Source organism: Rhipicephalus sanguineus, chromosome 5, assembly GCF_013339695.2.
Source record: "Rhipicephalus sanguineus isolate Rsan-2018 chromosome 5, BIME_Rsan_1.4, whole genome shotgun sequence".
NCBI lineage: Eukaryota > Metazoa > Arthropoda > Arachnida > Ixodida > Ixodidae > Rhipicephalus > Rhipicephalus sanguineus.
In genome coordinates, this window is record NC_051180.1 from 196,996,298 (window position 1) to 197,012,081 (window position 15,784).

General features: G+C 49.0%; 1 protein-coding gene across 4 annotated transcripts in view; it reads right to left on the reverse strand.

Moving 5' to 3' along the window:
- LOC119394558 (fasciclin-2) overlaps positions 1 to 15,784 on the reverse strand; it is a 365,260-nt gene that overhangs the window by 147,279 nt on the left and 202,197 nt on the right. For all 4 annotated transcript variants that reach the window (XR_007416144.1, XM_037661883.2, XM_037661881.2 and 1 more), the window contains exon 11: positions 10,080 to 10,339. Coding sequence is in view for 3 of the 4 variants with exons in the window: in XM_037661883.2 (XP_037517811.1) it covers positions 10,080 to 10,339 (260 nt within the window). In the remaining variant the exon portion in view is untranslated. The remainder of the gene's footprint in view (positions 1 to 10,079; positions 10,340 to 15,784) is intronic.

Genomic DNA, 15,784 nt, shown 5'->3' on the forward strand with positions numbered 1-15,784 from the left:
CCGAAGGTGAAGTCCCCAAGCGCCCGCACTGCGATCTGTCGAGTCCTCACAAAGATGGCGGCGAGCGCACATCGTCTCGTTTTTGGCGTCTGATAACCAGAAACCTCCTAGATATCTTCCAGAACAAATCTTTTCTGTCAGCTTCTGACGACCCGCTGGTAGGCAGAACTGCCCAGCCAGAGAAATACGAACGCCGACTGGAATTGCGCCGGGCGGAGCAACCCAAAAACGATTGCGCTCCGGGAGAAAAGTGTGCGGGAAATTATCGGCCATTACGGGTCGCGGCGTGTTGTGCAGCGGTGGCGATGCGGCAGCGGCGTGTGTGTTTCCGCGGCAAGCCGTTCGAAGATTGTGACGGCTTGCCGCGTCGCCGCGTGGGTGACAGAGAGCGGCGATCGAGCAATTCGGAAGAGAAGCAAATCAGAGAAAGCACGGAGGGGGGAAAGGCACTGCGGAGAAGCTGCCGTCGCTGAGAGGGCCTTTTACGACCCTAGTTTTCCGCGGTGCTGAACGTTGCTGCCGAATAATCGTATTTTCCGGGAACGTATTAACCGGAACATATTACACACAGCTGTATTGGGTTATTTTTAATTTTCGCGATTTCGAGCGTAGGAGCCGGGAAATCGTATCAAGCGGGAACGTATCAACGAGGTTCTACTTATTTGTATTCGATTTGACAACCATGTATTCGACAAGTTTCGAATATTCGAAGGGACTCGAATATTCAATCTTATCGAATATTCAGTGGTATGTATGTATTGCTGAAAAGAACTTCCAATTTTGCACCCGTACGGTAAGCGCATGAACGGTCAACTAGTGATTGCTACGACTTCGGGGCAAGTGCGGTGATGCCCACACGGATAAGCATAGGAAATACAAGGGGGCGTGGCGACAGCTATCGACGAACACGCCGTGGCACTTCTACACGGCAAACCTATCAACGATCATGAACTGCCTGCTCGGCAGTGCGTGTGGCTTAGCACTGTTGCTGCTGGTGTAAGTGTACTGCACGCTTTTAAAACAGGTGACCACCCAAACACGCCTTTCGCTGCCGCACCCTTGTGCGGGACCGCTTCAATTAAGTGCGTGTCGCTTGCAGAAATAAAAGCAGCTCGCCGTCATCGCATTGGCCTGAGAACGTACTCGGCGCACTTTTGCTCGGTCCGGTGCTTTCCGAGCGCGGAGAAATCACGCTGTGCATGGACCAACGCACGCGTACGTTACAGCGAACGTCCCAGCACTTAACTGGGTGAGCTTAGCAGGCAACGCGCTGCACACAATAACAAGGGACACTCGGCTCTATGCTGAAGAGGTACCGCGTCCCATATGTAGCTGTGACGGTTTTCGCTAACGGATTGCTGAGCAAATGTACGCACAAGCATCTACAAAAGCTGCATGAGTCGTCCGTCCGCTGTGCCGCGATGTCTGCCACTATACTCAGCATAGTTCCGAAATGATTCGATGGTAGCGCCAGTAGTGGACACTTTTGGTAACCTTTACTGCGGCGTTATCATAACTTGTTGCAGCGTGGTCACGTGAGGGAAGTAGGGGGACCCCAAGTGTCCCCTTTGAGGGTGTCAGTAGTGCGAGCAGGGGTGGAAGCGGACTTGAGTGTTTTGGAGCAGCTCAGGGAGCAGGAATAATGCTGTTTTGGAGCAGCTTTGGAGCACCAAAATGTGTGTTTTGGAGCAATGCAAGTTAGTTTTGGAGCAGAATTCTAGGGTCAAACATCATTGTTGTTTAATTCTTTTTATTTCTGGTAAACAAGAGAAATTCCGACAATTTTAGAAAACATTAGGGGTGTGCGAATATTCGAAAATTTCGAATAACGAATCGAATAGCATTCTATTCGATTCGGTACTCGAATCGAATAGTACATACTCGAAATACCAAATATTTTTCGAATAGTTTTCGAATAATTAGCGCCGACGGGAGAACCCCAAAACAATTATACTTTGGAATAGTTAAAGGCCATTTTTCTTCTTTTAATCGCTAAATTACCAGTATGCATGCAGCCCAAGCTTTTACGAAACTACCGACGCTATATTGATTACCGGATGAAGGCGTTTTTTTTTATGAAAGCTCCATACTCGCTCAGTTTTTACTATGCTGCCTCTGCATCGCATCAATCAGTTCCTGTCGTCATCTTGTAAGAACTGAAGGTGCATCTGCATTCAGCTTCATGAATAGCAATAGATGCAAGGGTTGTGTTTGCGTAAATTGTTCTTGCAGATACAGCTTTCAACACCGATGTCTACATGCCGAGGACCAGGTTGCGATAGCAGGTTTATGTGTTTCATTACCGCCTTAGCTGTATGCGTAGTCTTCGGTTCAAAATTGTTTAGATTTTATGTCTCAGTTTTATTTAAAAGCAGGCGACAAAGCATCTGCAGTCGCTGCTTTATTTCAACCTACAGTACGAAAATATTTCGAAGGTTGTGGTCGCTGCTGTATACGAGCTTACCTCAGATTTCATAACTGTGGTATTTTGAGTCTGTTAAAAGTAAGCGCAACACTCTTTGGTGAAAGTTCGTGAATATTTCTTTCAAAAAAAGAAAAAAAAAAGCGCTGCGGAGTTCTAGGACCATTTTGAGAATGGTTGTCTTACTATTCGAAAACTATTCGAAAAGTATTCGATTAGTATTCGTATTCGATTCGGTGTCATCACTATTCGATTCGTATTCGATTCGGTGTCATCACTATTCGATTCGTATTCGATTCGGCTCCAAAATTCACTATTCGCACACCCCTAAAAAACATTCAATACTAATGAACCAACCACACATAACACAACTGATATACACACACACACACACACACACACACACACACACACACACGCACACACACATATGTGGTATCATTAAAAGGTCACAGCTGTAATGACTCAGGAAAAAAAGATAACAGATGTTCTGAATAGCTACATTTTTGGTAATGAACGTTTTTCAGCAGCGGCGTTTACGCGCCGCGTTTGCCAGGTTGCTACATTTTCGTCAAAAGCCTACGCCAGCTTCAAAAGTTCCTTCGAAATGCGCGGAGGTCAGCGCTGTCTGGAGGCATTGGAAGAAACCAAACAAACACGCGTCTGCACCCTAAACTCCACTTGTCGGACGAGCGGGCGATGAGCCGTGCGAGGCGTTTTCTTTTCTACTTCAAGTGGGAAGACGCAGCGGCGCGATTTTGAGATGGCGCCGCTTTCGTCAAAATGACGCGCGTGACCCTCCGACCACGCATCAGTCGCGCATGAAATCAAGCCATTCGGGACACAACAGCGCGATTTCGCGAAGGTGTTCGCCAAAAAACACGCGTGTCCGACGTATATATCTACTGCGAGCGTTCCCAGATTTCATTCCGCGATGTCCGGAAACAGAAGTGACAGGCATTTTAGCGGCACGCATGTAGTTATTACTGAACATTGCTTTCCTTACGTGCCGTGCGACGCTTGAAACGAGCTATCAGCAGCGTTTCTGGAACAGACGACGTCCGCCGATGAATCGCCGTCGCACTTTCTCGCTACCGATAGGCCTAGACGTCACGAGCCTCTGCGGGGAGCACGTTTTGCTGTCGAGCCGACTTGCAGAACAGAAGCTGCGTCGGCACCGTGCATGGCATCGTGGCTTACTCGGAACGCACGCGCGAGCGCTATTTATTCAGCGGAATAATTCTTGGTCCATGACTGCGACTTCATTGGCAGCCCCAAGATCGAGCTGCACATGTTCTGACGCGCCGGCGGTGCGACTGCCGGTGATAGACGCCCCCAAGCCCGAGACTTTGGCGCAGTTTGGCGCAAATTTCGTCGATATTATCAGGATGGCGCAGTAAATACAATTTGGCGCACTTTGGCGCAGGAGTGGAATCACTGCGCATAGCTACAGTAACTCCTGCGAAAACAGAACAACGACAGCTTTCACAAGGGCTAGCGGCATCGCTATCAATTCTCAGCGTTACTGGAGCAAGCCTTCATGCGTGTTTGGAGCCTTTCAGATCGAAAAATACTGCTTATAAAATAACTACGCGCCGTAAAAAACTGGGTCGAGAAAAATCAGTTGTCGGTCCCTTTAAAAATAGGAAATTTAACAAAGATTATGATGTCCTCCGGAAATTCGATTGAAAATAATTTCGAATTAACCGAAATTTCAGACCTCTAGCTTCCAATTACCGAGCATTTCTTCCTGTTGAATTGCATGCAAAACTGACGGGACCCCCACCCCACTTCCAATTAACCGACAATTCCAATTAAGCGACTTCGAATTATCGGGAGTCGACTGTAGTTGCGACGAATCCCCGACTGAGTCCCATAGAGCCCAATGCATTCTGACTGCGCCGCAGTGGTTCGCCCTATGCTTACCGATTGGTGTGTACCCTGCGTACTGCAATAACTTTTTGTGCAATAAAATTTTACTGCACAGCTGAAATTCTCGACTTCCGTCTTTTCGAGAAATGTGGAGATCGGTCGATCACTGATTCCGACTTCCGCGCGATTGTGGCGACACCTTTGCAGGTAAGCATCGGGAAAGAACGAAGGCGAGGCGGGGGCCGACGAACGCGCCAGCATGACTTATAGCCGATAACCTTATCACAATAAGTATCTTCAGCCATCTGCCCAGGCACGCGTGCAGCGCAGCGCTACTTTAGGCCTACTGCACGCTTTTACTTGGCGACAACCTCAACGTGCTGGGCCGCCGATCACTGCCGCCTCGTGTGGGGCCGTGTGTTCAAGCGTGCACCGCTTTGTAGAAACGAAAACAGATCACTGTTGCGGAGTTGAGCGTTGCGGGTCGCAGACGCCGCAAAACCTCGCTGCAGTGACGCTATCACACTAAACGCCCGCGTACGGTACAGCAAGCGTAGCGCTGTTCTAACCATATTGCACGCTTTTATTAGGTGACCACCCAACGCACCTCCGTCCGCTGCCAGGACTGCTGCAGCGTCGCGGAGGAAGCTCAACATCGCTGCATTAACCAAACAAGCCACTCGCCGCATCTGTGCACGGTCTGGAATGAAGTGGGCACGAAGAAGTCCCACGACAAATGCGCGCATGTGGTACAGCGAGCGGCCCGGCAGTGACTGCGTGAGCCGAGAAGGCGATGCGCTGCATGCAACCACCCAGGAGACGATTGGCTCCATGCGGCCGTACCGCGTGTCAGTTTTCGTTTAGTAGCAGATCACGGTACAGACGCATACACATACAGTCGATCCCGGATATATTGAACTCGAAGGGGATCGCGAAATAGTTCGATATATCAATAATTCGAAATACAAAATATGCGTATAAGGCTTTAATTAAAGCACTGCAGGCCTCGACACAGTTTTCTGAAATCGTAAAAAGCGCGAACATGACAATTCGCTCACATATGCTAAAGAACAAGGCGAGAACTTCTTTTGCAAGTTAGCGCACTTTGTCTCGCATGAAAAAAGTCCGTCAACTTGTCTTGCTTCTTGCGTGCCGTGAATCCATCAAGTCATCGTCAATATTATATAAGCTTTCCAAATAAGTAAATTCAGCACCTTCCGCCACAACAGCGGTGATCGACGCTGAACGCTGATGTGAGCTCTGTAGCGCGGTAAAGGGTTTAGCGGTGGCAGCGGTGGCTGGCATCTTCAAACCACACGGGTCCATTTCCACAGCACCGGCAACGTCAGAAACAGCTACGTCGTTATCTGCACCGATGAAGTCACTCGCTGTGCTCCCGTCCGATACGGCGCCCAGAAACGCTAAGTCGCAAAATTCACTCACACACCGTACGCCGTAGTCGGCGGTCATGACGCGCCCGAAGTTGTCACCTGGCACCAAGGCCCGTAAGGAAACAGTGCACGGCGGTGCTTTACTTGACGTCGTTTCAAGCACCGATCATCATTTTTATCGCTACGAGCGGGACAATGTTTAGTTCGACTCCCGAATGACAATTTATCAAGAACAAAGCGCGAAGTACACACAATACACATTCTGCAAGAGACAACGCTGCACTGGCTGCACGAAGAAACATTTCTCCACTGTCGACATGTTGGTGATACCGATGGCACTTGTGGCTTTGCAGCTGCTACTTTGGCAAGAAATGCGAAAAAAAAGCGTAGCCTCTGAGATGAGCGTTTTAAAACCGAAAACACTAAAAATACGCCACGAGGTTGCAGATCTCGAAGGCCATGCTTTGCGGGCCCGCATGCCATCATGCGCGAAGAGACAAGGAAGGGAATGCAAACATTACAACAAGACTGCGAAGTCACTTCAAATTCTCATTTTGGTGCCCTCGGCAATCAGCCTCTTTGAAAAACACTAGCTCGTGCGTTAAAACCTGCGGACCGCGTGTCAAATATACCGGTGAACTGAGAAGCGCTGCGCAACGAACTAGAGCAACGCAATTTCGTCACCTGCGCACGACGAGGGATTGGAACTTATAAGAACGCGGCCGAAAAATGATCAAGAGTTGTTAGGAAAAATGCACTTTCTGGGCGTTGGCACGGGGCAGCGTCCGATATAGCGGATGTTTTGCTGTGCGGGAGTTCGATATACGTGCACACCAACCCCATACTTTTGCATGGGAAATTCAAGGGGATTTCTCAACTGTTCGATATAGCCAATAATTCGATATATCCGAGTTCGATATATCCGGGATCGACTGTATATCGCGGAATGCAGACACTGTCCATTCTGTCCCTATGTCGGTCACTGCGTATACCGAACCCTGTAATAGTTGTGAAATGCTCTTTGGCATGGCCACTGCGCGCTACCGGGTGGTTGTGCGAGAGTGCCAGGATCTTTTCTCCACTTTGGCAAAAAGAAAGAAAAGGCTTTGCAGTGGGTACTTTAGGCAATATTTGCTGTGGCACTCTGTTCATTTCTTTGCTGGCGGCAATGGCGTATGCCAGGAGAGGTGAATTTGTACTTGGTGCATGAGAATTGAAACTTGAACTAGCTGGTACGGATTCATCATGATATAAGCAGTGCACTGAGGGACGAGGACAAGGAAAAAAGAAGGCGCACAACACGGGCGTTCACTCGCAACTGATTTTATTTGTAAAGAAACATGCTATTACAGTCGAACCTGTTTACAACAAACTCGAAAGTGTTGCGAAAAGTGGTCGTTATATCAGTAGTTCGTTGTACAGTAATACCTCGTTAACTCGAAGTAGTAAAAACCAGAAAAAATTTCGAGATAAGCAGATTTTCGAGATAAGCAAAGTTGGGCAAATTCCATTGAGAAGTTCAGTTCTATCTAGAAACGTTATCCCTACTGACCAGTTTCTTAACAGGAGCGCCTAACTGGCTCTTTGTAAAGGTTTTGAAGAAAAATTATGACATACAAGCGCTATTAACCAGCTGTTTTTCGGCACTGCCTTTTTATTTAGTGCAGAGTGACCAAGGCTGGTCTGCCTCTCAGTAACACTTGCACCTAGCAAAGCTTTCTCGAGTAGCTTAACGTATCGCATGTGCCGATCACCCGCGCCGCTGCACTCAAATTTATTTCGCATCAAGCGAAGCATGTTTCTTGTTTCGGCGGATGTCGTCACCCCTCGAGTAGCTGCGTCGACACTGCCGCGATCACTGTGCATGACGCCACGTTGTTTGGCTTAAGAAAATGGTCAAACCAGCCGATGTTGCAGGCTAGATCAGTTTAGCCCACCGCTAAGTCCAGAGAATCGGCCTTATCTGTCGATGTGACTGGAAGGGGCTCCTCTCGCACGATGCCACACATTCAGCGCCGTTTTGACGTCCGGAAACTTCCGAGCCTCGAATCCGTTTCTTTGATTAGGGCTACCTTTCTTTGCAACATCAGTGACTTGCTTTGCTTTAGTGGCGTTATCCTCACCACATCGCACGGCCGACGAAAAAATCCGCGCGACGTGCCTTGCGTAAATAACATGCTGAAATCGCATCTCTGACGGTAAACAAAACGTGTACGACCCGAGCTATTTTGCAGGGCCTGCTTATGTGCACGTCTATAGCGTCACATGACGTGACACAGGGTTGCTCGACAAAGTTGGTATGCCGCTAGGTTTCGACTTTACTTTCGGGAACAGTGTCCACTTCGTCGTAAACGCGGCAGCCTCGCGCGAACCTTGTGAAACGTATAACATTTTGCCGCTAGTATTTTGTGAAACGGTTCGGCGGCAAAGTTTTGGTTCCATTCTCAGTCGAGATTTCGAGATAACCGAAAGTGGGCACGGAAATACTTCGAGATAAAGGGCAATAAATACATTGCACCTATGGGAAATGGTTCGGTACCGCAGAAAACTTCGACTTAGCCGATTTTTCGAGATATGCGAGTTCGAGTTAACGAGGTATTACTGTATATGGACTCGCCCTTAAAAGCGTGCGCTTAGCGCCCAAGCCGTTTTTTTTTTTCTTTGTGCACTTTTATTAATGTGCTAACAACGCCTTCGGTGACAAGCTAAGCCTTTTCGCGTCATGAAGCGACGCCCGCTGCATGCTCACGAGTGAATTAACCGCCTTTGCAATGAGCTGACACCGTTTCACTGAAGCGCGGTACCGCCTCTTGTACTGCAACGTGGAGCCAATCATCCCTGGCTAGTTGCGTGCAGCGCGTCGCCTACTCGGGTCACGGAGTCACTGCCGGGCCGCTTGTTGTATGCCGTATGCGCGCGTTTGTACCACGTTCTTTGTGCTTGCTTCACTCCGGACCGTGCACTGGTGCGGCGACTAGCCTCTTTGTTCAGTGCGGCGAAAACAAACATTTTCCAAGCAACGTGCACTCTACGTGTCCGCGATGATCTCGCGGCCCTGCACGACGATGCGCGGCGCACTTCAGTTGTCACCTAGTCAAACACGTAGTATACGCTCGCTGTCAGTGCATCGACGTTTCTCGGTGCCCGCGCCGCTCAATAGCGAGCGGCTTTCATTTCTAAACAGCTATGCGCACTTTACAGCGGTCTCGCCCGACGCGGCGGCGGCGAACTTGCCAACAGCAGCATGGCTAAGCATGGCGCGCTCGTACCACCGTCAATCCGCACAGTGTACGGCGTACGCCACACGCGCAGCCGAGCAGATATCTACAGATGACTGTGATAAGGTTGTCGGCTATGGCATAATGGCACGTTGATCGACGGCCGCCACCTCCCATTCGCTCTTTTCTGATGCTTATCCGCGAAGGCATCGCCGCAATTGTGCGGAAGTCGTAATCACCGATTGACCGGTCTCTGTCGTTACCGAAAAGACGGACGGCTTTTCGCGGCACATTGTGGCGTCGACGAGTTTAGGGACGCAGTGAACCTTTTTGCGATGGAAAGTTATCGTGGTTATCACTTCTTCCATTTATGCCTTCTTGCGTTCCAAGGCATTGTTTGGTTCATCGCAGGCAGTCGTAGCTGCAGAGAACGGCGTCAGGAAAAGTTACCGTGCGAAAGCTGACCGCAAGGCTTCATGCTGCCTACTATTTTTTTTCCCTCACTGCCATTCTGCCACTGAAGAAATGCCTGGAAAGCGAACGACCTCGCTCGCAGCATCCGAAATCTGCGTGCGGTGCTCGCCGATCTGGTTATCTTAGTCGCAAGTAAGCTGGAGCGGGGCACGCGCGAACGCGCGCCCCTGTCACGCTTTAGAAGGCATATTTTAACATTTCTTCGCTTCGTATGCGCCACATTTTTACCGCAACCGTGTCCGAAGTGTTCGTTGTAAAAGTAGGAGGCTTCAAAAAATGTTCACTATATCTGGACGCGGCTTCAATGGTTAACATAGTAAAATCGTAAGTGCACTCAAATATGGTCGTTATAACCGACAGATCGTTATATGTGGGATCGTTATAAGTGGGTTCGACTGTATAAAAGTGAGTACAAAAAAAGGAACAGAAAACGTGCAAACTACTGTTTAGTGCGTAGTTATGCCGCATTCCCAGCAGGTACGTATTAACAAGGTTTCACTGTATTGAATTCACTGCTTCGCCTTTGCGGTGAAACTGATTATTTTGTATGTTCTCTTAATTTGAAAACCCTCTCAATTTGGAGATGTTCTGTGGCCCCAATGATATTGAATTAACGAGGTCATACTGTATTCTAGTGTACACATTGTAAGCACGCAATGAGAAGGTTCACTGTAGTAACAGAATTTGAGGGCAGAGACGCACCTTGAAGTAGGTGACGCGGAAGTGACGAACCGGGCGGCCATTGTCACGTGGCATGGCCCATCGTATCTCGTACTTGTTGGGGTACATGCTGTTCTCGTTGCTCAGCACAATGGGTGGGTCGGGTGCCATCTCTGGAGGAGTCTCTCGAGACAGGGTCTCCGAGTAGGGGCCCGTGCCGACCGCACTGTGGGCCGCAAAACGGAACCAGTACTTGTGCTTCGGTTCCAGCCCGTCCACAGTCACTGTGTCTGCTCGGTCCACTGAAACACGCAATATTAATGCACGCTATAAAACATCACAGCTACATACTCATCTATAATTATTCCAAAACAACGCACAAACGGGACAAGAAAGATACCACACTACACAGGCGCTCTACATATGTATCTGTATATATGCCATGGTGGACTAATAATAAACAGAATTGCTTCATGTACTTGGCTGGTGTGGTTTACTTTGCGGTTTTGCGGCTCTCCGGCGTAGTCTGGCAGGGCATGGCAGCGGATACAACAATATGTTGATACATAAGAATTCTCCCCCTCAGGGAATGAAGCGGTCAGGAGGGCCTGGTATTTCGTTTAGACCTGCGCAGTGGCACTTCAATGCGGTCGGTCTCTTGCACCTCGCTGATGCCATTTGCCGCCTGTGCGGACAACAGCGCTTGATTGTCGGCAACTACTGTTATGGCGCTCTTGCGACTGCTGATGCGTCCAGGCTGCCTTCCGCCATTGGTGCTTCTATGGGGGCCTCGAGTTCAGCCCCTTCCATACTGGTCCTTCTCTTCAGCTAGTCGAGAGGATGGCGACGTTGCTCACTGTCTATCGTCCTGATGATTGTCATGTGTGAGCCCTCCGTGGACTCCACCACACCTGGTTTCCATTGGGAGCCAGCTCCATAGTTCTTGAACCAGATGTCCTTGAACGGTGGTTAGCCACTGTTGCACACCGTACCTACATGAGGGAAAGGCCACAACACGACGTTGTGCAATAATGAGCGTCGCTGATACAGTAAAAGCTCGTTAATTCAGATTTCTAAGGACCGGAAAAAATGTCCGAATTAACCGAATGTCCGAATTATCGAATGGTCGAAATAAACACAATATATGCAAGAGTTTTTTCAACATACCTTTACTTTACAAAGTAATCGTGGATGCTTGTCTGTTTTCGAGCAGAAATTCGCGCGGACACAATTTTTCCGAGCCCTTCAAGGTGCTCAGCAGCTCGCATGCTGTCTGCAGTGCCAAAACAAAATTCAAGGACGACGAGGGCCTCCGCGACTTCCTTCACAGTGCGAGGGGGCCCGTGTGGCTGCTCCTCTTCAGGCGCTTCATTCTCGGATTCGTTGCCGTGCATCACTTCCTTGACGATTTTCTCATCAGTCAGACAGCCGGCAGTGGCAACGCCACCATCAATGCCGATATAATCCTCTAGTGTCAATGCATCAGGCATAACACTTCCGAAATCCTGCCCATCGTCGGCACCATCGTCCGGCGACACTTCGGCATCGCTGGAGTCTGGTACAACAAAGCCACTGTGCCTGAAACAGTTGGCAATGGCGCGCGCAGGCGTGTTCTGCCACACATATGCAAGAATGCTAACTGCGCTCAGGAGACTCACGTCGTATTGTTTGCCGACGTCATGGCACAGGAGGAACTTCTTGTCAGCAGAGCCCATTTTTCAGGGCACGCAAAACTTCTACTTTAGTGGTGAAGTCCTTCGCCTCGTACTTGGGCCGCTTCGCCGGCGTTGCCATCGGCGGAGAGTGCGTTCACACGAAAAGTCAGCACAAAAGCACCAGCAACAATCAAGCTAAAGGAGCCGTACTGAATCGTTCCTCGATAAAACGACGTTCAACGATGCAGCACACCAACGGGGACAAAGCAATAAAATGGCACCGCAAACAACACACGCGAAGAAAAGGCGTCCAACCAGTCTCAAGTCGAGCCAAGTCGACAATTGATGTCCATGGCGATGCAGCGTTTGAGCTTCATTTCTGTTCCGAATTGTTCTTTTTTCGTTTTCGAGCCTCGCCAGCGGCCCGAAAGTCGCCGAATTATCCGATTTGCGGTCAAATCTGTCTGAAATAACGAGCGCCCAGTCTCATAGAGTGATGCGTATATTTACAGGGACCAGATGACGTGTCCGAATTAACCGATTTTCTGAATTAACGAGAGTCGAATTAACGAGCTTTTACTGTATCCAAGTAGCATGGAAGCAGGGGTTCTTCTATTTGAAAGGGCAGTGCGTCGATAATGCAGAAGGATATGGTTCAGTCGACATTGCAAATTGCTGTGCACGTTCTTGTTTAATCCTGTTTTACAGTCCATACCCCCCTTTCTGCCAGGCCATAAAAGTGTGGTTTGTAAGGAGCTGTCCATAAATGATTGATAACATTGCACTTCATGTGTGCCCTGAACTCCTCGCTAGTGAACCGCGGCCCATTGTCTGTCACAAAAGTCCTCGGCAAGCCGAACCGACTGAAGATCGTCTGCAGTGCTTCGATTGTTTTTGCCGAACTGGCTGCTCTCATCAGGGTAACTCTGATCCACTTCATGTGGGAATCTACCTAGATGAACAACCATGTAAGCTTCTACAGGGCCAGCAAAATCGACACGGATCCTGGACCACGGCTCTTCTGTGTCTGGCCAAGGCAATGGTGGTTGGGCAGGGGGCATGCTGCCTCCTCCTACGCAGGTTAACCAGTCTCTCAATGTCTCCATCGAGCCCCGGGTACCGGAATACCGAACGCGCCAGTTTCTTCATTGCAGTTATTCCCTGATGTGCATCATGCAGCATATGCGTCACTGGCTGCCGCGCACTCCTTAGAATTACTGCTCTGTGCCCCCAGCATACAATTCCGCAGCTGCACGTCAGTTTATCTTTCCGGTGTATGTACGCTCGTAACAGCTCCTGCGCAGACGTCAAGTATCGTGGCCAGCTGTTCTGGACGTAATCGCGGAATTGTGCCCGTTCGCTATCATCAACAGTCATTTGAGCCAAGTGATGGGCCGACAGTGGGCCGGTGTTGAGGTGATCAGTCAGAAAAACGTAGTCACGAGTGTCGTCTTCTGCAGCCTCGAGAGGCTCCTGCCGCACAGGCAGACGGCTGAGGGTATCTGCGGAAATCAAGTTCTTTCCTGGCTTGAATCGAATTTTGTAGTTGCAAGCGCTTAGCAAGAGTGATCAAAGCTGCAGTAAGTCTAGGGTTTGACTAGAACTTCTCTGGTGAGCTTTTCTTCAGCCAGGGGCCAAAGCTGAATCTGGGCAGTGAGCATGGCTGATACAGGCTCATCCAGAAAATGGCAGGAAGATGGACGCTTGCGATGAAAGAATCATTAACGGGGGTGGGTGCTTACGATTTTTTCATCGCAGGCTCAAAAGAGATCTTACCAAGTAAATATTCCCAAAACTTCATGATCCCGAAGACAACAGCCAAAGCCACTCTTGATTTGGGTGTAATTGCGCTCCGCTGGGTATCCTCAGTTATGAGCCAGTACCAACTAGCTCTTTGAACGAAGAAACAATGCCAGAACAGGACGAAGACAAGAGGACACAAACATGCCACACAAAAATCCCGAGTTCAGATAGTCTTCAGCGCACGTCATAAGCTATCCAGCCTCTGCAAGAGCATTAATGGTAAACAAGTACAAACTCTTTCCAAAAAGAAGCACGCGCAAGAATTCGTTGGATGCCGAGGGAAAGTTGTTTTTGCGGACGGTGCTATATCGGCCAAACCGGCCGATGTATCATTGAGAGGTTATGTGAACATGCATACTCGCTAAAAGGGTCACCTGGTAGATCGTTGTAGGAAATGTGAATGCGAACCAGTTTTTAAAGATTGTGAAGTACTAGGCACTTATGCAGAGCAACGCCAACATGAGATCTTTGAGGCTTTTTGCATCCAGATAAGTGGAGAATGTTGTGTCAGCACAGCTTTGCTATCGTTTCGCAAAAGTGAGATGTTGCACCTTTCAAAACGCTGATTTGAAAGTGTTACAGCGATATCTTCTTCCCCGATGTATATACTGATTGTGTTTTCCCTGTATATATTGACGTGCAAACGCAATAAAATATGGTTGTTAGTCAGCGCTGTGTTTGTGTCCTCTCGTCTTCGTCCTGTTCTAGCGCTGTTTCTTTGTTCAAAAAGCAGTATGTACCAACCAGCCCAATTCAAAAAGCTGCTTGTTAACACAGTCCAACTAGCTCAAACCAGAATTCTGGTGAAAGAGTTCGTGACCAGAACCCAATTAGCTGATTTTGCCCTCTGTGCACTCTATGATACAGTACCGTGTTGACGCCACAGAACGATGCATCCGTTTCCAGGATAAGGAGCTTGTCTAAATCATAGTGCACCAACAACCTTGCTTCTTCTAGCAGCTGCTTTGTTGCTTGGAATGCATTATCTTGTCTCACACCTACTGCCAGCGTAAATTCTTTCTTAGCAGTTCATGCAGCGGCTCCAGCAGAGAAGCCAAGTTTCCCAGAAATGCATGGTCACGAATTCCAAGAATGCCCGTAGTTATATGCCACACGTTGGCTTCGGCATACTTGCTATTGCCACAGTATGGCCCACCTTAGGCAGCAACCCTTCCTTGCTTAAACGATGTTCCAGAAATTAAACATCTGCTTGTTCGAACTTGCATTTCTGTAGATGCAGTTTGACCACGTGTTGCCGAAAACGCTCCAAGACTTCCCTCACTGCCTCACAGCCACCTCGCTTCTCCGCAACTACTGCATCGTCCAGATACACCTGAACACCTGCCTCACATGATGCCTTCCATACGTCGCTGGAAAATGGCGGGAGCTGAGGCCACGCCAAAAGGGAGTCTATTAAAACAAAAGGGGCCTTTCAAAGTATTAATGACCAAAGTCTTCCTGGTTTTCTTGTCAAGTGGCCACTGATTGTACGCGTCTTTCAAGTCGACAGTGCTGAATACTTCACCCCCGTTTAGGTTTACGAAGACAAAGCGTATCTTGGGCAATGGGAACTGCACTGCGGCACATGCTGCATTTGGGGTTACCTTTCATTCACCGCAAATGGAAGCGTTCTCCTTGAGGACAGGAACTAGAGGCGTGGCCCATTCTGCACTGTCCTTAACAAGCTTGTCCATTTCCTTAGACACCTGTTCCCACATTGCATATGGCACAAAATGAGCTTTGCAGAAACGCGGCTTCACGTTTTCATGCAACCACAAACAGACTGCAGGACCGTCATTGAGCCTTAGACGGCGTAAATAGATCACTGAACTCGCCTAAAAGCGCATTAACCAGAACACGGTCAGGAAGATTTTTCTTACCAATGGTTGCATCGCCGACAATGCTGAGGACAGTTTTGTCTGTATGCACAAATGTGCTGATGAGGTCGCATCCGCACAAGTTTGGGCCAGCGCACTGCAGTGTGGTTAGCGTTGCTTCCTGCGTACGATACTGCAAGCTCCAGCTGTTTCCCAGAAGACCGGGCAAGTGCAAGGACGTCTCACGGAGCGCCGGCCAGACATGCTGATGCTCAGTGTATGGTGGCCACATAATGAGGGAGATAGGGATGTCCACTTGCATCTTAAAGGGGCCATGACATGGCCACCCAACAATTTGCCCTTTTTCAGCGAAAAATACAAGTAGAGGCTCTATTGAGCCTGTACATATATGAAAAATGCACTGTAAAAGAACATTTCTGTGCAAAATGAGCCCTAGAAGTCGCCGGCTACA